General features: G+C 42.2%; 1 protein-coding gene across 1 annotated transcript; it reads right to left on the bottom strand.

The window, feature by feature from the left end:
- Positions 1-22951, bottom strand: LOC134586414 (uncharacterized). The gene is made up of 7 exons (XM_063441917.1): positions 21745-22951; positions 16904-17148; positions 7187-7313; positions 6270-6365; positions 5532-5645; positions 3651-3755; positions 1-1810 (listed from the first exon to the last, which is right to left on the bottom strand). The coding sequence occupies exons 1-7, from the start codon at positions 22778-22780 to the stop codon at positions 1311-1313; spliced, it is 2223 nt and encodes a 740-aa protein (XP_063297987.1). The 5' UTR covers positions 22781-22951; the 3' UTR covers positions 1-1310.
- Between the last annotated feature and the right edge of the window lie 3409 nt (positions 22952-26360).

Below are 26360 nucleotides of genomic sequence, written 5' to 3'. Positions count from 1 at the left end.
GATTAGACAGAACTGCCGACCAGTGCCATGATTGGAACTCCTGCAGCTTCTTCTCTCTATACTGCGATGCCAACTGGTGATACAAAGCAGGTTCTCCACAGCTGGCTCAGCTGGTCTACTTCTATGGGCCCTCGGTGACCACACTGAAAGGGTTAATCTCTTTGAATTCTCACTTTGGCGAATAGCCCTGTGTGTGTTGCCAGTACAGGCTGCCTGTGTCCGTTTAATGTCTGCATGTTGGACCCAAGTCGCCCAGCGAGTCTAGCCTTATCACAATAACTGTACACACATCCCTAACACTGAAAATCTTCACTGCGTTAGTCCTAACAGGTTAACTGTCAGCACTTCAAAGGTTACAATACTGTTAAAATCATACCGGGCACAAGAAAGCATTTCAATTATAAACCGTACAAAATAGATTAGTGCCCGCAGGGTGTAAGCCCTGCATAGATACGCTAATTCTAGCATGCACATTAAAAAACTGTGAATTTATCACTTGAAGTGCAATGGGACAGGCAAGACACTCCAGGAATTAATGGTAAAAACATCAGCTGTCCTGTGCAGACAATCACATTACAAACTAGTAAGGAAGGTGGGATCTATTGATCAGCCTGGTAAATGCAGAGTTAATGTGAATTATCCTGTCAGGGACAGGGAGGATTCTGTGAAGACAGTGATTTTAGAATAAGGCACGAGTTAAGCCCTGCAGCTCACACTGCAAACACGTGACGTTTGTCCTGCCAGACCCTGTTAATCATCCCCCACCTCTGAAAAATAAAATAAATAAGGCTCTTGCAGCAAACAGACCAACATCTCCATATAAATAAGCCTAATTATCCTGGTAAAAAGCTCTAAACCCAGGCCTGCACCCAGATAGTGAAACATGTTGGGCGAAGAAACTATTTTCTCTCCATTTCTTGGGTTGCGTAGAACTCATAATTAAGGCCAGGAGGAGAATACCATGGGCACAAAGTGAGTAACGGATAAAGTACTCGGTCTCCACCAAAGCCGTAGCTTAGTAAGAAATCTCGAACATCTGTCTTTGCAAAATTACTGAACTGGTGAGTTCTTCTGTGTCTACAGGCCCATCGGGGTTCAGTCTGTGAACAACCCTGCATGTGTTGGAAGTCTGAGGATCAGAAGCTTAGGAATTTCTCCTTGTACCCAGACTGAGGGATAGCAGATGCCTTCTCAGTACCAGGTGAACCAGAAAATTCCCTATCTCCTTGGTAAATTGGGAGGAATGGGAGAGAAAAAAAAAATCAATAAATAAGATCCAGTGTGTATACAATAGAGGAACATGACAGATATCACCCCACTGGCCCCTGCATTGGTTGGGAAAGAACAGAGTCCCCTGAGTGGTCATTAAATCGGACAGTATGAGCAAAGCTGGTCTCGATCTCAGTACATGATGGCCGGTTGAAAAGTGGGTGAAGGCTGAGTGTGCCTTCACACTGAGGACAGGAGAGGAGATGCCCATTTTGACAATTCCTGAACTGGATGGACCGATCACTGAAACTCTGGTCGCAAAGATCGCACTGGTACAACTTCTCAGGAGCAGTCCATTCAGTCTGACTCTCTAAGGTTTGGTTGCGGCATTGAAGACGGTGCTTATAATCTTCCTGACATTCCATCTGATCTTCATCATCGAGGTCTCGTCTGTGCTCGCAGCTTCTCCTCTGAGGAGGACGTCTCTTCCTTTTACCAGGACGGGGACCTTCTGAGTAAGGTGGGTTGTACATGGTGGATGTGTCAGACATCGGTTCCTTAAATGGGGAGGGAATGGATTGCAATTCTTGGGTTCCAGCCTCTATAGGGGGGAAATAAAAGTGAGTCGATGAGTAAGAATTGGCTGCTCTAATCCATTACACTAGACCCCGCCGTCCTCTGGTCAGATTCCTGTGATAGCTAACTTTGGCTTCAATCCATGACACTAGACCCCCCTCTTTGGTTAGATTTCTGTGATGGCTAACTTTGGCTCCAATCCATTACACTAGACCCCCATCTTTGGTTAGATTTCTGTGATAGCTAACTTTGGCTTCAATCCATGACACTAGACCTCCATCTTTGGTTAGATTTCTGTGATAGCTATCTTTGGCTTCAATCCATGACACTAGACCTCCATCTTTGGTTAGATTTCTGTGATAGCTAACTTTGGCTTCAATCCATTACACTAGACCCCCATCTTTGGTTAGATTTCTGTGATAGCTAACTTTGGCTCTAATTCATTACATTAGACCCCCCATCCTCTGGTCAGATTCCTGTGATAGCTAACTTTGGCTGCAATTCATGACACAAGCCCCCCCCCCTGCTCCTTTGGACAGATTCCTGTGATAGCGGACTTTGGCTTCAATCCATGAAACTAGACCCCCATCTTTGGTTAGATTTCTGTGAAAGCTAACTTTGGCTCCAATCCATTACATTAGACCCCCCGTCCTCTGGTCAGATTCCTGTGATAGCGGACTTTGGCTTCAATCCATGACACTAGACCCCATCTTTGGTTAGATTTCTGTGATGGCTAACTTTGGCTTCAATCCATGACACTAGACCTCCATCTTTGGTTAGATTTCTGTGATAGCTAACTTTGGCTTCAATCCATTACACTAGACCCCCATCTTTGGTTAGATTTCTGTGATAGCTAACTTTGGCTCTAATTCATTACATTAGACCCCCCGTCCTCTGGTCAGATTCCTGTGATAGCTAACTTTGGCTGCAATTCATGACACAAGCCCCCCCCCCTGCTCCTTTGGACAGATTCCTGTGATAGCGGACTTTGGCTTCAATCCATGAAACTAGACCCCCATCTTTGGTTAGATTTCTGTGAAAGCTAACTTTGGCTCCAATCCATTACACTAGACCCCGCCGTCCTCTGGTCAGATTCCTGTGATAGCTAACTTTGGCTCCAATCCATTAAACTAGACCCCCCCGTCCTCTGGTCAGATTCCTGTGATAGATAACTTTGGCTCCAATCCATTACACTAGACCCCCATCTTTGGTTAGATTTCTGTGAAAGCTAACTTTGGCTCTAATCCATTACATTAGACCCCCCCGTCCTCTGGTCAGATTCCTGTGATAGATAACTTTGGCTCCAATCCATTACACTAGACCCCCATCTTTGGTTAGATTTCTGTGAAAGCTAACTTTGGCTCTAATCCATTACATTAGACCCCCCTGTCCTCTGGTCAGATTCCTGTGATAGCTAACTTTGGCTGCAATTCATGACACAAGCCCCCCTGTCCTCTGGTCAGATTCCTGTGATAGCTAATAGACAATAAACCCTATTATTATAAAAAGCTACTGCCTGTATTTTCATTTTTTTTTCTTTGTTCTTTTCTTATTTTTTAGAAAGGTAAAATAAAACTATCATTTCTGCCGACTACTTTCTGTACTGGAGTTCTCCCTCCTCAAACACACTTTCTGTGGAATGAACACATTTCACTAGACTGAGCAGCTGTGTTTAGATCCCGCGGTGGCTGCCACCTAGGGAACTGGCATCTTTCACATTCATTGCTCTTGTCCCATCTATACGTACATTGATAACTAATTGACATTTTACATTGTTTGTACATGGAAAACATGGAGTAAAATCACCAAATGTACAGCGCTGTGTAATATGTTGGTCATTGAATAATAATAGTTTGTGTATGGACCTGTGTCTCTGGGCAGCACTTGGTCTTCTGTAACATCAGGAGTACTGAGATCAGGTTCCTCTCTGAAGATCCACAGGGAGAGGTCAGGATCAAACACTGGGATACCTGGAAAATTTCATGGAATTTGGGTGTTAGGCCTGGTGGTGGTTATTAATGACTATCTAGTGGAGGGATCATCTATATAGGAAGGGTAATATAGACACATTGGTAACTGACTGAACTTTGTGAGCTCAGTCTAGGGGGGAAATAAAAGTGAGTCGATGAGTAAGAATTGGCTGCTCTAATCCATTACACTAGACCCCGCCGTCCTCTGGTCAGATTCCTGTGATAGCTAACTTTGGCTTCAATCCATGACACTAGACCCCCCTCTTTGGTTAGATTTCTGTGATGGCTAACTTTGGCTCCAATCCATTACACTAGACCCCCATCTTTGGTTAGATTTCTGTGATAGCTAACTTTGGCTTCAATCCATGACACTAGACCTCCATCTTTGGTTAGATTTCTGTGATAGCTATCTTTGGCTTCAATCCATGACACTAGACCTCCATCTTTGGTTAGATTTCTGTGATAGCTAACTTTGGCTTCAATCCATTACACTAGACCCCCATCTTTGGTTAGATTTCTGTGATAGCTAACTTTGGCTCTAATTCATTACATTAGACCCCCCGTCCTCTGGTCAGATTCCTGTGATAGCTAACTTTGGCTGCAATTCATGACACAAGCCCCCCCCCCTGCTCCTTTGGACAGATTCCTGTGATAGCGGACTTTGGCTTCAATCCATGAAACTAGACCCCCATCTTTGGTTAGATTTCTGTGAAAGCTAACTTTGGCTCCAATCCATTACATTAGACCCCCCGTCCTCTGGTCAGATTCCTGTGATAGCGGACTTTGGCTTCAATCCATGACACTAGACCCCATCTTTGGTTAGATTTCTGTGATGGCTAACTTTGGCTTCAATCCATGACACTAGACCTCCATCTTTGGTTAGATTTCTGTGATAGCTAACTTTGGCTTCAATCCATTACACTAGACCCCCATCTTTGGTTAGATTTCTGTGATAGCTAACTTTGGCTCTAATTCATTACATTAGACCCCCCGTCCTCTGGTCACAAAGTTAGGCCTGGTGGTGGTTATTAATGACTATCTAGTGGAGGGATCATCTATATAGGAAGGGTAATATAGACACATTGGTAACTGACTGAACTTTGTGAGCTCAGTCTATGATGACTATCTCAGTGGGTAAAACTTGAAGATCAATTATTTCAAGCACTTAGACATTGTTTCTCTCATTACTTCAAATCCCATTGCGGGCTTTAAGAATGCCAAAATTAATTTATCTGTGAGACTGGCCATAGCCTAATACCACCCCCTGCATCCTACTCCAAGGAAAAGAGTGTCTGAGCGGTCATCTGTATGGCTGGCACACATGTACAATACTTGGTCTTCCAGCTCAGACTGAGAACAGATCTTCTAGATGGCGTCCTAGACTCTGCATAGCTATTCTCTCAGATTGCTAACTTACTTCTTATTGTATCGTTCCTGAGTTCTGTGCAATATAGTCCATGGAAACGACCACAGTATTCAATGCTACAGTTCTTACCTTATCAACAAGTTCTGTATTAAGAAATAAATTAAAACAATTTTCAAAACTAAAAGATAAAACTACACTGTAGGATTAACAGATATGACTACCCCGAAAAGGCCAGAAAACTTAAGTGCCCCACCAAGGTGTAACTGCCCCACTAGGCTAACATGAGGAGAAATGCCCCCGACGATCAAGATAGAACTGCTCTGACCGCTTCACCCCCAACCACAGCAGTGGTTTAGCTGGACACATTTGAAGGATTCCAAGCACTAAATGTCTCCCCCATCCTCACTCACTGGAATTTGAGGTATCCAGCTCCTCCTTCTCTGGTACCTCCAGGTCCCTCCAATCTGGAATATCATCCTGTTTGATCCGCAGCAAGATGTCGGGACTGATGTTGGTGGCACGAGCTGCACAGAGAATAAATTTAAAAAAAAAAAGTGAGGCATTATTGGCCAACCGTCAATAAAGACCGGTCCCTTTCATAGAAACCAAAGATATTTTCCCATTCTAATGGTTCCTTACATTGTGAGAGAGAACTTGACCACATTTTATAAAGGTTTATTGTTCTAACTGTGAATGCTGGTGGCTTAGTATGGGGTCGTTACTTCACCCATGTATCAGCTGCCATAGTTACCATGATACCAGTGTTAACACACGGCAGTGGGAGGCGGGCACATATGGGTAGGGATTACCAGGACTAGTAGCCTGGCTCTGAATGGGCACAGAACTGCAGAGAGATATAAATGATTGAATTGGATGCTATACTTTATTCAGAGGGAGAGTTTATGAGTACAAAGAAAATAATGGTATCTATCACATCTGCAATGAGATTTGAGAGCCTGCCTGGACAGTACACAGAATGTTGAATGTGAATTATACATGTAATGATTTGGATACAAGCTATAGCTCATCATAATTGGATATGTGGGTCAATGTCCGAAAGCAATGCACTCGGCTAAGGACTGAGCCACAGACATTGCAGGATGTGCCCGTTGGCAGGCTTTACTTTGTATGTAAAAAGGTATTCTCACCACTATCCATCTCTGACTTGACCTTTTCAGGACTCTTTCCAGCCTCATCATCCTCTTTAATCTTCAAAAGCACATCCGAATTCATAATCGCGTAACCTGCGGACAGGACACCAGCTGAAACTGAACTCACATGCTTTTCATATAAATCAACATGTTACCCAGCATGCATCACGTGTAGTACTGCTTTCCTGCTACACTCCATTCGTTTTATAATTCTGGAATGACATGGTGGCACTTTGTAAGGCAATTTTTGACATTCCAGATGTCTCTTAACTACATTTCCCATGATTCTCAGCTAGAAGGCATGTCTGCACTGAGCAGAGCATCACACGGAGATATGACCATGTCTGCATTAGCCGTGTGTACATTGGTGCACGTCCATAAAGAACATCCAGCTCAGTATATTTTCTGCCAATCTCACTAGAACTGTTGGATAAAAACAGGGGGGTAGGTGCAGCGCTTCAGTAATCCTTGACCAGGTATATGTGAAGAGAACCAGAGAAGGAATAATAGTGTAGTATTTAAAACTGTAGTGGTGATAAATGAAATAAAAGATGTGCACTCACACTTTCCTGGAGCTTCAATACAGCTCCAGTGTATGCGCCTGGGCGGAATAATCGCCGCCTATGGATCAAGTGCAGAGGCAATTCTTCACGTTATAGATGTGGTAGGGGGTATCCTTATGCAGAAAGATAAGTCCTGCGCTCACTCCCATCACTGGGCGGCTGCAAATGACTACAATACACATCAGTCCCAATATATAGTAAAAACCAAAGAAAAGCAAGTTACCTGCGCTCTTTCCTTAATCCCTATGTATTTTTAAACAAATGGAGGAGTGAGCGCAGGACTTATCTTTCTGCATTTGTATCACTCAGCCTTGTTACAATGCAGCCGTAATAACGGATTAAATCCCTTACCCATGGCCTGGAGGGCTTCGTGGATGTCCCGCATCACGTTCTTGTAGAGCTCTTTCTGCCATTCCTCCAGCAAACCCCATTCCTCTGCGGAGAAGCACGCTGCTACGTCGTGGAAGGTGACGGATACCTGATACAGAGATGGGAAAAGATCACATATCAGCACCTTCCTGCTATTATACAGCCGAATCTGCATTCAAAATGTGGATAAATCTAGAATTACACTGCAATCTCTTAAACGCAAAAGCACTACTCTGTCATCGAACCGCTGCTGTATGCACCATTATCAGCTCCATACGATATAAAGGATTTAAAGGAACACTCCAACCACCATAACTGCTACAGTGGTTATAATGCCAGCAATGCCCCATCATCCCCTGAATGTAAGGAGTAAAACTGTTTAGTAATGGTGTGACCACTTACCCGGGGTCTACCAAGTGCTGCTCTCTGCTGGAATCTCTTTTTATTAATCTAAAATGGCGGTGCAAGGCATGGCGTTCCCTGGGTCAGGATTGGTGACGCTCTCAGCCAATCAGTAAACACACAAACTCCTGCAGTAAATTGTCCTGCTGTATTCAAACTCCCAAAAAGGACCAGACAAACCGATAACCGTTTAAAGCAATTTACTGTAGACACAAATGCAACGTTTCTTGAAAAGGTCCCATTGAGAGCCGAGATGTTGCATTTGTGTCTGCAATAAATGGTGAACAATGTGCTTGGTATATCTCTCTATTATACTCCTTGTTTTTGGATGGCACCTGAGTTCTACACCATTGTTTCATAGAAACATAGAATGTGACGGCAGATAAGAACCGTTCAGCCCATCTAGTCTGCCCACTTTTCTAAATACTTTCATTAGTCCCTGGCATTATCTTATAGTTAGGATAGCCTTATGCCTATCCCATGCATGCTTAAACTCCTTTACTGTGTTAACCTCTACCACTTCAGCTGGAAGGCTATTCCATGCATCCACTACCCTCTCAGTAAAGTAATACTTCCTGATATTATTTTTAAACCTTTGTCCCTCTAATTTAAGACTATGTCCTCTTGTTGTGGTAGTTTTTCTTCTTTTAAATATAGTCTCCTCCTTTACTGTGTTGATTCCCTTTATGTATTTAAATGTTTCTATCATATCCCCCCTGTCTCGTCTTTCCTCCAAGCTATACATGTTAAGATCCTTTAACCTTTCCTGGTAAGTTTTATCCTGCAATCCATGAACCAGTTTAGTAGCCCTTCTCTGAACTCTCTCTAAGGTATCAATATCCTTCTGAAGATAGGGTCTCCAGTACTGCGTACAATACTCCAAGTGAGGTCTCACCAGTGTTCTGTACAATGGCATGAGCACTTCCCTCTTTCTACTGCTAATACCTCTCCCTATACAACCAAGCATTCTGCTAGCATTTCCAGCTGCTCTATTACATTGTCTGCCTACCTTTAAGTCATCAGAAATAATCACCCCTAAATCCCTTTCCTCAGATGTTGAGGTTAGGACTCTATCAAATATTCTGTACTCTGCCCTTGGGTTTTTACGTCCAAGATGCATTATCTTGCACTTATCCACATTAAATGTCAGTTGCCACAACTCTGACCATTTTTCTAGTTTACCTAAATCATTTTCCATTTGGCTTATCCCTCCGGGAACATCAACCCTGTTACATATCTTAGTATCATCCGCAAAAAGACATACCTTACCATCAAGACCTTCTGCAATATCACTAATAAAAATATTAAAGAGAATGGGTCCAAGTACAGATCCCTGAGGTACCCCACTGGTGACAAGCCCAAGCTTCGAATATACTCCATTGACTACAACCCTCTGTTGCCTGTCACTCAGCCACTGCCTTACCCATTCAACAATATTGGAATCCAAACTCAAAGATTGCAGTTTATTGATAAGCCTTCTATGTGCAACAGTGTCAAAAGCCTTACTGAAATCTAGGTAAGCAATGTCTACTGCACCACCCTGATCTATAATTTTAGTTACCCAATCAAAAAAAGCAATAAGATTAGATTGGCATGCTTATCTGATTTACACCTTAGCAGCATGAACACATATAAGATTAATATTGTTCCACTAGAAAGGATTTCTTTGGTTACATTATGTGGTTAATTACCTGCTGGATATCAGCGATGATGAAATTCTGAATGATTTGGCCGTTTTTATGGGGAGAAGGTGGGAGAGAACAAAAGCTTTGGCACTTTATCTTTACTTGCTTTAAATAAATATGCTGTTTATTATTAGGGAGTTGGGGTAGGTGGAGAGAAGAGGGTGCTTGGGGGAGGATGGGCTAAACGATCTTGGGGGAGGATGGGCAGAAGTTTCGGCACACAGTGTTTCTAAATACGATGGTTGTATAAGCTTGGATGGAGATCTGGGGGTCGGGGTGTTGGTTAGCATGGTGAAGATCGGAGAGGTCTGGCCCCCCTGGGAGAGCTCAGGGAACGCACCCGTTTCTTCACTTACTTGATAAATATACACGGGTATAAATGGTTTTGGACAATTTTATTTTTACATTTTTATATACACGAGCGTAATAGTTGAGGTATGAGAGTAAAGACGGAAAAGGTTTGGATGTAAAGGACAAGCATGGATGGGCAGTGATAGGTTAATGGAAAGATGTAAAAAGTGATTTCTGCAAGAACAGTAATAATAAATACGAGAGAAGTACAGTATTACACGGGAGTGAGTTCTGTAGTTTTAATCTGTGTATTTTGTGTTTTTGTTTTTCTTTGGGTATTTATTTTTCTCTATCTCCTCTGACCTTTTGGAGATTGTGTCCTCCGATAAATACAAAAATAGGTGACCTATCCTTTAGGTACCCCTATTCCCCACTAAGTGTTCAATTTTGTGACACAAATACCGTAGTTATTGAGTCATAGACCCAATATCTGAGAGATTGGCTCCCTTGACTAGCTAGTTGAAGGGAGGACATTCCAAGCCAATAGGATTGGAATGATCAATTGGTTATGTATTTTATGTAACGTATATGTCTTTGTTGGATTTTATGTAAACACATCGCTGACCCAATCGTGTTAAACCCACCATTTTCCAGCGCCGCGCGGGTCTGCCGGTGCTGGCCCGCCGGTGCTGGCCCGCCCCCTTTGTGACATCAAAATGGCAGATTTTGAAAAACTTTTTTTTTCCAATCCAATGCTTTCCCATAGGGAAATTTTTTAACCACTCGGGAAAGCATTGGATTGGCTAAAATCGGCACGGGGGCAGGCCCAAATGCAGTTTTGGCCAATCAGGACCTCCTCATAGAGATGCATTGAATCAGTGCATCTCTGTGAGGAAAATTCAGCGTCTCTGGTTTTGTGCGCTCAGATCCCAGCTATCTGGGGATATGTGAAATGTCTGTGTGTTATGGATAAAAAGTAACTTTCTGTATTTTAAAGTGTTTTATGTCTTTCTGTAACCATGTGGTTAATGGAGTCTGCTTCTAGCCCTGGATAATTGGATTACTTTCCTCTTTGTCTCCAGGATAGAGGCCTATGTAAAACCTGTCTAAACCGGTTTGCCATGCGGCTAGTAAGGGACAAAAGATACTTTTAGTAACTTTTGAACCCCTGGTCGGATTCATGCCATTTTTTAATATGTTGTTCCCCTGAATGGATTGATTGTGGATATGTATTTTTGTGTGAATGTGATGTATGGTTTTAAAGTTACAGAGTATGTGTGGAAACTGTATTTTTACTGTATGTAATAATTGTGTTAATTGCTTATCTGAGGGGAGGGGATGTGTGGGTTGTACCAGCATTCAGAGGCTTGAGAAGATTCATATGCTTCTCCGATACGGTGATTGTGGTGTCTGCCAGAGTGCTTGGAGTCCTCAGGAAGCGCTAGGAGCATCCATTAACGGAGGTACCCGGTCGGGGTGCCAGGCGATCCGTTACAGTCTCCATGCAGAGCGTAGAGACGCTCAGTGGCATTGCTGCCTACTGTGCAGCACTGAGCCAGGTGTCCCTAGAGGCAATCTAAACACTGTCTTTTCTCTGAAAAGGCCGTGTTTTACATGAAAATGCCTGAAGGCAATGATTAAACTCACCAGAACAACTACAATAAGCTGTATACCGTACATTAAGCTGTATTCCGTACATTAAGCTGTATACCGTACATTAAGCTGTATGCCGTACATTAAGCGGTATACCGTACATTAAGCGGTATGCCGTACATTAAGCTGTATACCGTACATTAAGCTGTATGCCGTACATTAAGCTGTATACCGTACAATAAGCTGTATGCCGTACATTAAGCTGTATGCCGTACATTAAGCTGTATGCCGTACATTAAGCTGTATACCGTACATTAAGCTGTATGCCGTACATTAAGCGGTATACCGTACATTAAGCGGTATGCCGTACATTAAGCGGTATGCCGTACATTAAGCTGTATGCCGTACATTAAGCGGTATGCCGTACATTAAGCTGTATATTGTACATTAAGCTGTATACCATACATTAAGCTGTATGCCGTACATTAAGCTGTATTCCGTACATTAAGCTGTATACCATACATTAAGCTGTATGCCGTACATTAAGCTGTATTCCGTACATTAAGCTGTATTCCGTACATTAAGCTGTATACCGTACAATAAGCTGTATGCCGTACATTAAGCTGTATACCGTACATTAAGCTGTATTCCGTACATTAAGCTGTATACCGTACATTAAGCTGTATGCCGTACATTAAGCGGTATACCGTACATTAAGCGGTATGCCGTACATTAAGCTGTATACTGTACATTAAGCTGTATGCCGTACATTAAGCGGTATACCGTACATTAAGCTGTATACCGTACATTACGCTGTATACCGTACATTAAGCTGTATACCGTACATTAAGCTGTATACCGTACATTAAGCGGTATACCGTACATTAAGCGGTATGCCGTACATTAAGCGGTATGCCGTACATTAAGCTGTATACCGTACATTAAGCTGTATACCGTACATTAAGCTGTATGCCGTACATTAAGCTGTATACTGTACATTAAGCTGTATGCCGTACATTAAGCTGTATACTGTACATTAAGCTGTATGCCGTACATTAAGCTGTAGTTGTTCTGGTGACTATAGTGTCCCTTTAAAGCTGAACCTATATGCTGATGATTTGATCATGACCCTAACCAACCCTGTCAGTTCCTTGTACCATTTCATGCTTGAGGTGAAGGCATATAGTGATATCTCAAATTACAAAATGAATGTCAGTAAATCGATTCTGATGGACATTAATTTAGACACAGTCACCAGAGAACTAATACAAAATAAATGTAACTTCCCGTGGGCTAAAAATAATCTCCCGTACTTGGGTATTATCCTAACAAGTGATGTATCAGAACTAACACAGTCCAATTGTTAAAATCTGCTTAGAGTAACACATAGCTTATTAAAAAAATGGAAACCAATTAAAATTTCCTGGTGGGGGAGAATAATTTGGATTAATTCTTACGTACTTCCTAAGTGGGCTTATTTGTTTAGAATGATACCTTTTAAAGATAACCAAAATATGGTTGGACATGTTCCAAAGCGCATTTAGAAATTTATGGGATGGTATTACTTGGAGAAAGAGAATTGTGGAATTCGGGATCTAGGTAGACTTTTGTGGTTTGAAAGTACTGATCCACAAATAACTGCGGTGAAAAATTGTAATGTGATTTTAGATTTACTTCTAGATTGCTGGAAAAAGGTCAGAAAGAAGTGTGGAATAGAAAGAAAAGCTTCCGTCAAACATTAAGACAGAGTATATATCCTGTCATTAAGTAAGTGGTTACAAAATGGCATAATAAGAGTGGAACAGTTAAAGGACCACTCTAGGCACCCAGACCACTTCAGCTTAATGAAGTGGTCTGGGTGCCAGGTCCAGCTAGCTTTTACCCTTTTTTTTTTTTTTTATAAACATAGCAGTTTCAGAGAAACTGCTATGTTTGTGAATGGGTTAAGCCTTCCCCCTATGTCCTCTAGTGGTTGTCTCACTGACAGCCGCTAGAGGCGCTTGCGTGCTTCTCACTGTGAAAATCACAGTGAGAGCACGCAAGCGTCCATAGGAAAGCATTATGAATGCTTTCCTATGCGACCGGCTGAATGCGAGCGCGGCTCCTGCCGCGCATGCGCATTCAGCCGATGACGTCGCAAGGAAGAAGAGGAGGAGGAGGAAAGCTCCCCGCCCGGCGCTGGATAAAGAGGTAAGCTTAACCTCTTCCTCCCCCGAGAGCCCGGCGGGAGTGGGTCCCTGAGGGTGGGGGCACCCTCAGAGCACTCTAGTGCCAGGAAAACGAGTATGTTTTCCTGGCACTAGAGTGGTCCTTTAATAGTGAGAGACAAAATGAAGTCTTTCTTACAACTAGTACAAGAATTTCATTTGCCGATTGGAGAATGGTTTAATTAGATTAAAAAACTTTTTAACACAATAAGAATTTTGCTCCCACAAAACCCCTTCAGTGACTTACCAGAGTCCAGCGCCGATGTCCCTCGCCTACTCTCCTGACGTCGGCGAAGGAGACCTAATGCGCATTCGCGGCAATGGATGCGCACGCGCATTAGGTCTCCCCCGCCAACATTATTCAATGCTTTCCTATGGGAATTTTGGCGACGCTGGAGGTCCTCCCATAACACATATGTACTCATATATCACACTTTTCGTGTTCTAAGAACACGGAAGTCCCTCTAGTGGCTGTCTGAGGAGGACTTAACCCTGCAATGTAATTATTGCAGTTTATGAAAACTGCAATAATTACACTTGCATGTTAAGGGTAGTGGGAGTTGGTTCCCAGACCCCTCCAATGGGCAGAAGTGGTCTGGGTGCCTGGAGTGTCCCTTTAAGGTAATGAATAAATGGTATCTAGTGTCGTCTAGACTATCTAAAATGTATAAACCTACTCCCCTATATGTTGGAGATGTAATAGGCATCTTGGATCTTTTATGCACATTTGGTGGGAATGTGAAATGGTAAATTTATGGACCAAAGCTTTTTCTAAGTTCGGGATACTGTTGAATAAAACAATATCCAAGGCACCTGAAAATCTTACATTTGAAAATTGTGAACCTTCATTATAATGAGGCATGTCTATACATCCACTAAATGACTGTACTCAAAGTAATCATTTCAAGAAAATGGAAGGTTAAGGTTTCAACACCATTTATATTGGACTTCTTGAACTCACAGGTCTTGTTCCAACTAAAGATGGAAGCATTATTATATAGAACACAAGGTTTGGATCCAACTAAACAGCTTAATTACAAAATATGGATTCAAAAATTGAAAGATATATGTTCTCAAGAGAACAAAAAAACCCAACATGGGGTTAGGCGATGTGTAACTGTTAATGTTTGTCTGTTTTATGTATACTGTATATGTCTGTCTGTAGGTGCAAGCTAATAATGACAAGTATTTATAGTTTTGATGTTGTGTTAACCCCTTAAGGACACATGACGTGTCTGACACGTCATGATTCCCTTTTATTCCAGAAGTTTGGTCCTTAAGGGGTTAATGTAATGCGCTAAAGAAAACGTAATAAAGATATATATAAAAAAAAAAAAAATTAGTTTGGCATGATCCCCCTGAAGTAAACCCATGTTGTCTCTGATCTTGAAATCCATGTGTTTTTAGATGTTCAACAAACCTATCCTTTAACATGGTTTCCATCACTTTCCCCACTACTGAAGTAAGGCTTACTGGCCTATAGTTGCCCGACTCCTCCCTATTACCTTTCTTGTGAATTGGCACAACATTCGCTAATTTCCAATCTTCTGGGACTACTCCTGTTAACAATGATTGGTTAAATAAATCTGTTAATGGTTTTGCTAGTACACCACTAAGCTCTTTTAATTACATTTGGGTGTATTCCATCAGGTCCCATTGACTTATTTGTCTTTACTTTTGACAGTTGAAATAGAAGCTCTTCCTCTTTAAACTCACATGTAATAAATGACTAATTTGTCAGTTTTCCTAACTGAGGTCCCTCTCCTTCATTTTCATCTGTACATACCGAACAAAAATATTCATTTAGGCAGTCAGCTAGACCTTTATCCTCATCTACATACCTTCCTTCTTTTGTTTTTATTATAACTAATCCTTGTTTTACTTTCCTTTTCTCATTTATGTATCTAAGAAAATGTTTGTCCCTTTTTTTATTTGGAAGCTCTTATAACTTGCTTAGCCTCTTTCTGCCTAATCTTATAGATCATTCTGTCTTCCTCACTCTGGTTTTTTTTTTATAATTACTAAATGCTAACTTTTTGTTTTTTTACTACTTTGGCCACATCTGTGGAGTACCACAGTGGCTTCTTGAATTTTTTTGCTTATACTGACAAGCCTAATGCAATTTTCTGTTGCCTTCAGCAGTGCAACTTTTAAATAATCCCATTTCTTTTGGACTCCATTTAACCCCTTAAGGACCAAACTTCTGGAATAAAAGGGAATCATGACGTGTAAGACACGTCATGTGTCCTTAAGGGGTTAAATTGCTCCAGTCTGATAATGACTCCTTTACACATATTCTAATTTAAAAAAGTCTGTTTTTCTAAAGTCTAAAACTTTTGTTTTTGTGTGGTGTGACTCAGTCACTGTTCTTATATTAAACCACACTGACTGATGATCACTGGATCCTAAACTTTCACCTACAGTAATATCGGATACCAAATCTCCATTTGTTAACACTAAATCTCGTATGGTTCTTTATGAGTTGGCTCCTCAACGACTTCTTTTAGAGAGAGTCCCAGTACGGAGTTTAGAATATGTGTGCTCCTGGCACAAGCAGCTATTCTGGTTTTCCAATTCACATCAGGAAGATTAAAGTCACCCATGATGATAACTTCCCCCTTCATTGTCATTTTAGCTATTTTCTCAACTAGTAAATTATCTAACTCTTCAATTTGTCCTGGGGGCCTATAAATCACACCTACACGAACTACTGTGTGATTACCAAATTCTAACGTAACCCAAATGGACTCTATGTTCGCCTCACTAACTTTTATTAGGCTAGATTTTATGCTATACTTCACATACAGGGCCACTCCTCCCCCTTTCTGGCCTCCCCTGTCTTTTCTATATAAAGAGTACCCTGGTATTGCTATGTCCCAGTCATTTTTCTCATTATACCATATCTCCGTAACAGCGGCTAAATCTACACTAGTTGCCATTATTGCCACAAGTTCATGGATCTTATTCCCTAAACTGCGAGCATTTGTAGACATGACTCTAAGCTTATCATTTTTTAACACACTTGTTACAGGCACCTTATGTGCTTGTTTTGGGGGGCAATTGGATTGATGTTCTATCACCCTTTTGCCCTCACCCTCCACCCTCCTCCCTCCTAGTTTAAATACATCCTAACAAAACCTCTGAACAGCTCACTGAGAACATTTGTTCCCTTTTGAGAAAGATGCAAACCATCTTTTTTTGTACCATGAGAAATGAAGCCAAATCCTTGCTCCTGACACCATTCACCAAGCCACAAGTTAAAGTCCCTAATACGCATCCGCCTGTCATTCTGAGTGTTATGCACAGGCAGAACTTCAGAGAATGACCGTGTGGAAGCAACCTGCCGTATATCATTGGCAAAAACACTAAAAACTTCCTTTACCTCTGAAAACCTCATTGCAAGCCAAGTCATTTGTCCCTAGATGGACAAGTACATCCAATTCCCCTTCCTGCTTTGCTTGCTTAACAATGTTTCTGCTGTGCTTTCTCTCCACTAAACCTACCAGACCCTGGTATCTTACCTGACCCGTGAAAAAACCTTTGTTCCTTGTCTTGGGTGCATGTTTGGGCTCTCTGTCCCACTCTTCTTTAATCTTCTTGCCCTTGTGATCGGCCAGTTTAAAGTCAGGCTGTATTGAGGATATCCTGGAAGGCAGAAGCCGATTTCTGTTCGTTGTGTGTTCGTTTGATGCTCTGTTTGTGCTGCTCCCATCACTGTATTGGACCTTGGTATCGGAAACGGCATCAGCGCAGTAGGAGCTCACACCTGCAAAAATGATAAATCCATTAAAGGTTCACAACCAGATCTCTGCCAAATTGACAAGGATGTGGCAAGGGGACTTTAAAGGGGACTCTCCAAGCACTATAATCACTACAGAGCGCTGTAGAAATGATAGTGCCGGTAAGTAAAACTATTTGCAAAGGGTTTGACAATTTACCTGGGGTCTGCCAGGTACCCAGGCATTCTCCAGGGGAGCTGGAACCTCTTAACACTGGGCTGCAAGCCGCTCAGGGGAGCGAACGGAGGAGCATGAGCTTTTAAGTCACATGGAAGCAGAGACCAGTCTCCAGCACATCCCAGTCAGGGCCGGCGCTTCCTATCGGCAAATTAGGCCTAGGGCGCTGCTTAAGGGGGGGTGCCGGCCCTGACAAGTTAGATTATTTTGAGCATGCCACCGGCCATGTTACTGGGCGCTCAGAAGCACTTAATTGTTGCTGATTAGCGCCCTGTAGAACACAGGTCTGGCGGCATACAGATCAGCCAGGACCCCCTCCCAGACATCCATTGCAGCGGCAGTGGCCGCAGGAGCAGAACAGGAAATGTGCAGAGAAAGGACGTGATGGGCAGCCAGGCGCAGGCAACGAACAGCAATGAAGGTAAGGTATGTCAGAGAATGTGTGTCAGTCTGCTTCAGTCAGTATGTTTGTGTATGTCAGTGTGTATATGTCTGTCTGTATGGGCCTGTGTGTGCATGTCATGTCTGTATGGGCCTGTGTGTGCATGTCATGTCTGTATGGGCCTGTGTGTGTGTCATGTCTAATGTGTGTTTGCATGGGTCAGTGTCTCTATGTGTGTGTGTGTGTGTATATGGGTCAGTGTGCGCAAGTCTACATGGGTTAGTGCGTGTGTCAGTTTGCATGGGTCAGTGTGTGTCAGTCTGCATAATTGGGTGGCGCAAATAGGGCGCCAAAAATGCTTGCACCGACCCTGATCACAGTTAAGTTGTGAACTCCTTTTTGCCTACTTACCCTGGGCTAGGGAACTCCAGACACCATAACCACTACAGCATACAATGGTGATTGTGTTTTGAGTTTTTGTCTAACTATTTTATAAAAAAATGTTTCCCCCTTTAACACCTTAAGGACCAAACTTCTGGAATAAAAGGGAATCATGACATGTCACACATCTCATGTGTCCTTAAGGGGTTAAAGGGACACTCCACTGCCCAAATACAAAATTAAATAAAATTCACTGTTTAGTAGACATACTCCAAATGAAATATTGCTTGCATTTATTTCAATGGGTTATATGTAAAAACAACTTGCAAGGTTTGCCAGCCCTACTATTCTAACCCCTCCCAGACTTTCCGTAACTGTCCAATCACAGACTTCCAAATGCAGCTCAATGAGAATTCTCTGTAAGGTAGGTGCTCTGGGCAATTTTTGCCTCTTGAGCTAAACAACCAGGAAGTAACAGGACCAAGTGTCTGATTTAAAGAAAAGGAGTGTAACCGGGTTACATAGTTACATAGCTGAAAAGAGACTTGCGTCCATCAAGTTCAGCCTTCCTCACATTTGTTTTTTGCTGTTGATCCAAAAGAAGGCAAAAAAAACCCAGTTTACAAGCTAGGAAAAAAATTCCTTCTTGACCCCAGAATGGCAGTCATATTTATCCTTGGATCAAGCAGTTATTACCCTACATTGAAAGATTATGTCCTTGAATATTCTGTTTTTGCAAGTATGCATCTAGTAGCTGTTTGAACATCTGTATGGACTCTGATAAAACCACTTCTTCAGGAAGAGAATTCCACATCCTGCTTGTTCTTACAGTAAAAAAAACCTTTCCTTTGCCTTAGACGAAATCTTCTTTCTTCCAGTCTAAACGCATGACCTTGTGTCCTATGTAAAGTCCGGTTTGTGAATAGATTTCCACACAATGGTTTGTATTGGCCCCGAATATATTTGTATAATGTTATCATATCCCCTCTCAGGCGACGTTTTTCTAAACTAAATAGGTTTAAATTTGTTAACCTTTCTTCATAGCTGATATGTTCCATTCCTTTTATTAATTTTGTAGCCCGCCTCTGCACTTTTTCTAGTGACATAAGATCCTTCTTTAGAAAGGTGCCCAAAATTGCCAAAAAATTTCAATTTCTGTTGAAATTTTCACTTTTTGCAAAATGAAATCGATAAATAACACACAAGAAAGATTTGGGAATTGTTATAAACAAACAAGGCAACAATGTGCAATGTCAATCAGCAGTGGCTAAGGCCAGTAAGGTTTTGTCATGTATAAAAAAGGGCATTAATTCTCGGGATAAGAATATCATTTTGACTCTCTAGATTGAAATTGCTGGTAAGACCACACCTTGAATATGCTGTACAATTTTGGGCACCTGTTCTAAAGAATATTATATCACTAGAAAGCGTGCAGAGGCAGACTACAAAATTAATAAAAGGAATAGGGCATTTTAGTTTTTAGAAGAGAGGTTAACAAACTTAAATCTCTTTTTAGTTTGGAAAAACGTCACCTAAGAGGGGATATGACATTATACAAATCTATCCGGGCCCAATACAAACCCTTGTCTGGAAATCTATTAACACACCGATCTATACATAGGACACAAGGTAATTCGTTTAGACTGGATGAAAGGAAATTTAGTCTAAGACAAATATTGTTTTATCCGAGTCTACACAGATGTTTAAACAGCATTTGGATAAATACTTGCAAAGACATTGTATTCAGGGATATTTCAATTGGTGGGGTAATGGCTTATTGATCCAAGGAGAGATCGAACTGCCATTCTGTGGTGAAGAAGGAATTCTTTCATAGCTTCTTGCAAAATTGGAAGCCCTCAAAAAGTTTTTTGTTTTTTTTCGCCTAGTTTTAGAGCAACCGCAAAACCAAATGTGAAAAAGGCTGTATTTGATGGAAGCATGTCCCTTTCAGCTATGTATGACATGCTCTTCACACAAAGATATTCAGAAAGATAGTTATTTAGGGATCTGGTGTGTCCCTTTAATATACTTAACTGTGAAGAGGTTGGATGTGGAAATACTTCAATTTAAACATATATTTGTTTTCCTTTAATCTTATCGCTACTGCTCATGTGGCAATCGCCCTTATAGCCCTGAATAATGCCCCCTATGAAGCTCTTTGCTCCTGGTTAGGTAACCGGATGCTGATTGACAGGGGATGTTCCCAAATCAATCCAAAAAAGTGCAAATTCATCTTGAAATCAGCACTTTTATGAACGGAGACAAGGGTCTCGTCCAGGTAACCCCTAAAGAAAGCTGACGTTCTCTAGGGGTTGAGTGTCCCTTTAATATTAGAGGGTTGTAGTAAAACACCCCGGGATACCCTACCACCAGACTATGTGACATGAAATGTTTGCAAACGTCGCGTTGAACTGGAATAACATCTTATCTTCTTTTAAAACATGTCACAGAAATCTGTGTACTGTTGGTAGATTCTATGTGGACTCACGACTGACCATATTATATCAGACCATTATGACTATCTTCTTTGTAAATAAATATTTGCCATATTAGATAATATCTACTGCAAGGTAACCTGTATTGCACCTTATAGCATTTTGTAAGCCATCCTGAGCAATCCCAGAGGATCATGGGAGAATAATGTCTCCCTGGACAGGGAAGTGCTGTATTTTACACACCCCATGCAGAGGAGAAGGTAGTCCATTAGAGTGTAGCTGGAGCCAGAAGTATCGTGGCTCTGTCCCAAGGTAAGATCTTGAATGGTTTTAGCATGATTTGATAGTTTACCTGGCTCCCACATTATTATTTTATTATTTATATAGCGCCATCGGATTCCGTAGCGCTGTACAATGGGATCGAACCTCTTTCCATTTAGCAGAAGTCAAATTGCTCTACAGAGCAAGACAATGCAGAACCGCAATCATTGGCTGAGCCAACCTATTGCTCTCAGCCAGCTTGTGCTTCTGCTTTGCTCTAAGCCAGGGCTGTCCAACCTGCGGCCCCCCCAGATGTTGCTGAACTACAACTCCCATGATTCTTTCAATTAAAAAGACAGACAGGGAATCGTGGGAGTTGTATTTCAGCAACATCTGGGGGGCCGCAGGTTGGACAGCCCTGCTCTAAGCTGAGACCTCCCGGTGGGAAAACACTAGATGCGGGGCCGCAGTAAGCCGTCAAACTTTACTAAAACCGTAAATTCTTAAGCTGACCAAAGGCAGAGTTAGAACCGTTATGTTCTGACACTTCCCACAACTATCATTAGTGATGGCTGTGAGAATAAGGCAATATCTCGCTCATTATCTGATAATATCTGTAGAGACTCCAGCGGTCTCATGGATTCTCTATACACATCAGTGTTCTACTCTTGTTCAGCACTGACGTGGGCTCCTAGCGGATTACGCATCATGAGCTGAAACTAGAAGATGGTAGAGCCCGTGGAGGAAAACATCCGGTAAATATAACTCCCATCCGCTGCACCTCCGGGTCACTACACACCAAGTGGCCATGTCACCATCGATGGGTCTTTGCAAAATATGCAAAAAATCCAGAAGGTGACATAACCACTTTAATACATGTTTTAATGAACATTCTCTAAGTTAAGACTTTGCATGGTTTTTTTTTGTCTGTAGCTATTAGACTGTACCAGCTTTGATCAACTTGCGGCCACCGCAGGCGAGTGCTGTTTCTGACACCTTGCAAGCTCCGTTCGTAGCCAGGTCGTCCCTCTGAGTCTTGATTCTCAGTGTCCCAGGGTTCCCTCTAATGCTAAAGGTCTTCATGGGGCTGTGGTTGGTGATCTTCTTGTCAGGCGAGAGTCCTGCAGCCACCTTTAGGTTTTTCATGATACTCCGGATCCTGGTCTCTCCCATTGGGAGATTTTTAAACCAGCGTGCATACCCCGGCCTGCAGTCTGGCTGTGGAGTCAGGTAAAAAGGGGAATCTTTGTGTTTCATCTTCTCTGGACGCTCCACAACGTACTTCTCATAGGCTCTGACCACATCCCTCTCCGGCTGCTCTGGGCTTTCATAGATCTGCATCCTCATAGTTTGGGATGGGTGCAATTTTCCCAAATTTCTGCCTGGAGTCAACTTCTTGATGTGCTCCAAGTACTTCCTGCCCCTGGGGTCGGCTTTGAGTGTGATGTCTCCCCACTTTAGGCTGTGCTGCTCCATGGTCCGTAGGCTGAAGTGGAGTCCAATATTAAAAAAAAGCATGTGCAAGAGAGCTGTTGGGTTGTGCAGGCCGATAGTGCCAGTGGAGTAGAGAAGCTCAATCTCTCGCTCTGTCAACGGCTCGGCTTGGTTTGGGTGGTTTCCCTTGCCGATGGTCTTCAAGTAGCTCTGCTTCTCTTTCATGGTTTTGACTGTCTTCTGGAACTTAGTCTCTCTGGATCTATAAATGGCGAATGGGTAGTTGGATTTCTCAAAGTGGCGGTCCAGGCTGCCTAGGATGCCACGTAATGTCCCTGGTTCATACTCTGAACCATCCTGCTTGCGGTGGCTACAAATGAAATTGGCAAGATGAGTGTCCAGCTCATCCACTGGGATTTTCAGTAGCTCGCGCTGCTCCTTCACCTTGGCGAGGTACGCATGGATGATGCGCAGGTCAAACTTGGTCTTCTTCAGTGTATTCTTGTTATCCAGCTTGCCGGTGTCCTCGTCCCTTCTGGGGTGCTGCATGGTGTCTGCCGGCGTGGAGGGAGGCTCTGTACACACTGACAGATGTTGAAGATCGCCAAGAGCTCCTGACACCCTGAATGGATACACTGGGTACCCCAGTCACATTGAATGGAGAGTCCAGGGGCCACACACGGTCACCAACACCTGACAGGAGAGTCCAGGGGCCACACACTTGTTAATCCAGGGGCCACACACGGTCACCTAGACCAGACAGGAGAGTCCAGGGGCCACACACTGATAATCCAGGGGCCACACACTGTCACTAAGTCCTGGGGGTGGCTCAGACTCCAGGGGCCACACACTGGTTAGTCCAGGGGCCACACACTGTCACTAAGTCCTGACAGAGTCCAGGGGCCACACACTGATTGGATAGTCCAGGGGCCACACACTGATTGGATAGTCCAGGGGCCACACACTGATTGGATAGTCCAGGGGCCACACACTGATTGGATAGTCCAGGGGCCACACACTGATTGGTTAGTCCAGGGGCCACACACTGATTGGTTAGTCCAGGGGCCACACACTGATTGGTTAGTCCAGGGGCCACACACTGATTGGTTAGTCCAGGGGCCACACACTGATTGGTTAGTCCAGGGGCCACACACTGATTGGATAGTCCAGGGGCCACACACTGATAATCCAGGGGCCACACACTGATTGGATAGTCCAGGGGCCACTCTCACAGCACCATGACGTCACTCAGAGCCGGATGACGTGGCTTGCTGGGGGTGCAGGCACAGCAGGTGACGTACATAATGTAATAAAAGGACGGGGCCCCAACAATGACACCTCCGGGGGCCACAGGAACTAAAAACTGAACAAATCCCGCGAGAACACAAAGTCCTCCTAGCGGGGGGCGTGGTCACGATGTGCACATGCGCAGAATGGCAGGGAAGTGCTCGCGCAGGCGCACTTGTAAACAGAGCGTCCTAGTCTGGTCCTGGCAGGGTCTGCGCATGCGTACTGTGTAACCATGGCACCGCCTCAGGAGGAAAGCAGCAACCAATCAGCTGAGAGCAAGCAGGGAGAACAGGAGTCCTATCATAATAATAATAATAATAATAATAATATAATAATAACAGGAGTCCTATAATAATAACAATAATAATATAATATAATATAATAACAGGAGTCCTATAATAATAATAATAATAATAATATAATATAATAATAACAGGAGTCCTATAATAATAACAATAATAATATAATATAATAATAACAGGAGTCCTATAATAATAATAATATAATACCAGGAGTCCTATAATAATAATAATATTAATAATAATTATAATAATAACAGGAGTCTTATTATTATTATTATTATTATTATTATTATTATTATTATTATTATTATTATAGGACTCCTGTTATTATATTATTATTATTATTATTATTATTATTATTATTATTATTATTATTATAGGACTCCTGGTATTATATTATTATTATTATTATTATTATTATTATTGGACTCCTGTTATTATTATATTATTATTATTATTATTATTATTATTATTATTATAGGACTCCTGGTATTATATTATTATTATTATTATTATTATTATTATTATTATTATTATTAATATTGGACTCCTGTTATTATTATATTATATTATTATTATTATTATTATTATTATTATTATTATAGGACTCCTGGTATTATATTATTATTATTATTATTATTATAGGACTCCTGGTATTATATTATTATTATTATTATTATTATATAATAACAGGAGTCCAATAATAATAATAATAATAATAATAATATAGGAGTCCAATAATAATATTAATAATAACAGGAGTCCTATCAGGATCCTGATGAAAGTTTAGGTGACAAACTGAAACATCGATTTTTATGTTAGCAATAACATTTAAATTTATTTTTTTTTTGAGCTGGAAGTCCTTAGAGTGCTATCTTATACTGGATGTTATATATATATATATATATACTCCTGTTGTTGTTGTTGTTGTTGTTACTTTTAGATCACATCTAGTGGGAGGTTTGTAGGTTCCTCCATTTCACTTTATTTAGTAGACTTACCCTTCCTGTCCTACATTTCCTTTATCAGAAGGAATATAGGCAGGCATTTTACTTATTAAGCAGATTGTGGATTATTATTTATTAGTGTTTGGGACTGTTTTCTCCTATTGGAATGATGGGTACTGTGCTGCTGTGCATATCCCACTTTTTACACTAGTATTTATTAAAAGCTAAGCTTTATTTATTTTTTCATTTCAGTCATTTCTCCACCGAATTAGGTATTTTTTCGACTCTAACCACAACCACTACACCTTATTATTACCATTTTGTTTTATTTACTCCCGATACTTGGATATCCTCCTATTTTTCTTCTCATTGGGCTAATAAATATATATATATATATATTATCCAACAATTCCTGCACTCCTGACAATCTTGTGTATATCTACAATCATGCTTCACATGAGTTGTGAGTTGTGAGTGTGAGTGTGAGTGTGAGTGTGTGAGTGTGTGAGTGTGTGAGTGTGTGAGTGTGTGAGTGTGTGTGTGTGTGAGTGTGTGTGTGAGTGTGTGAGTGTGTGTGTGAGTGTGTGTGTGAGTGTGTGAGTGTGTGAGTGTGTGTGTGAGTGTGTGTGTGAGTGTGTGAGTGTGTGAGTGTGTGAGTGTGTGAGTGTGTGAGTGTGTGAGTGTGTGAGTGTGTGAGTGTGTGAGTGTGTGAGTGTGTGAGTGTGTGAGTGTGTGAGTGTGTGAGTGTGTGAGTGTGTGTGAGTGTGTGTGAGTGTGTGTGAGTGTGTGTGAGTGTGTGTGAGTGTGTGTGAGTGTGTGTGAGTGTGTGTGAGTGTGTGTGAGTGTGTGTGAGTGTGTGTGAGTGTGTGTGAGTGTGTGTGAGTGTGTGTGAGTGTGTGTGAGTGTGTGTGAGTGTGTGTGAGTGTGTGTGAGTGTGTGTGAGTGTGTGTGAGTGTGTGTGAGTGTGTGTGAGTGTGTGTGAGTGTGTGTGAGTGTGTGTGAGTGTGTGTGAGTGTGTGTGAGTGTGTGTGAGTGTGTGTGAGTGTGTGTGAGTGTGTGTGAGTGTGTGTGAGTGTGTGTGAGTGTGTGTGAGTGTGTGTGAGTGTGTGTGAGTGTGTGTGAGTGTGTGTGAGTGTGTGTGAGTGTGTGTGAGTGTGTGTGAGTGTGTGTGAGTGTGTGTGAGTGTGTGTGAGTGTGTGTGAGTGTGTGTGAGTGTGTGTGAGTGTGTGTGAGTGTGTGTGAGTGTGTGTGAGTGTGTGTGAGTGTGTGTGAGTGTGTGTGAGTGTGTGTGAGTGTGTGTGAGTGTGTGTGAGTGTGTGTGAGTGTGTGTGAGTGTGTGTGAGTGTGTGTGAGTGTGTGTGAGTGTGTGTGAGTGTGTGTGTGAGAGTGTGTGTGAGAGTGTGTGTGAGAGTGTGTGTGTGAGTGTGTGTGTGTGTGAGAGTGTGTGTGTGAGAGTGTGTGTGTGAGAGTGTGTGTGTGAGAGTGTGTGTGTGAGAGTGTGTGTGTGAGAGTGTGTGTGTGAGAGTGTGTGTGTGAGAGTGTGTGTGTGAGAGTGTGTGTGTGAGAGTGTGTGTGTGAGAGTGTGTGTGT

The sequence above is a fragment of the Pelobates fuscus genome, chromosome 2 (assembly GCF_036172605.1).
Source record: "Pelobates fuscus isolate aPelFus1 chromosome 2, aPelFus1.pri, whole genome shotgun sequence".
In the NCBI taxonomy this organism is placed as follows: domain Eukaryota; kingdom Metazoa; phylum Chordata; class Amphibia; order Anura; family Pelobatidae; genus Pelobates; species Pelobates fuscus.
This window is presented reverse-complemented; position numbering and strand designations above follow the sequence as displayed.

What these genes read in the sequence shown, in the direction of transcription:
- LOC134586414 (XM_063441917.1), bottom strand. Translation starts at nt 22,780, where the DNA reads ATGCAGCACCCCAGAAGGGACGAGGACACCGGCAAGCTGGATAACAAG. An exon ending in CCGCAAGTTGATCAAAGCTG is followed by an intron (nt 17,149 to 21,744) that starts GTACAGTCTAAT and finishes TCATTTTTGCAG; the next exon opens with GTGTGAGCTCCTACTGCGCT. An exon ending in AGTGCTGCCCAGAGACACAG is followed by an intron (nt 1,811 to 3,650) that starts GTCCATACACAA and finishes TCCCCCCTATAG; the next exon opens with AGGCTGGAACCCAAGAATTG.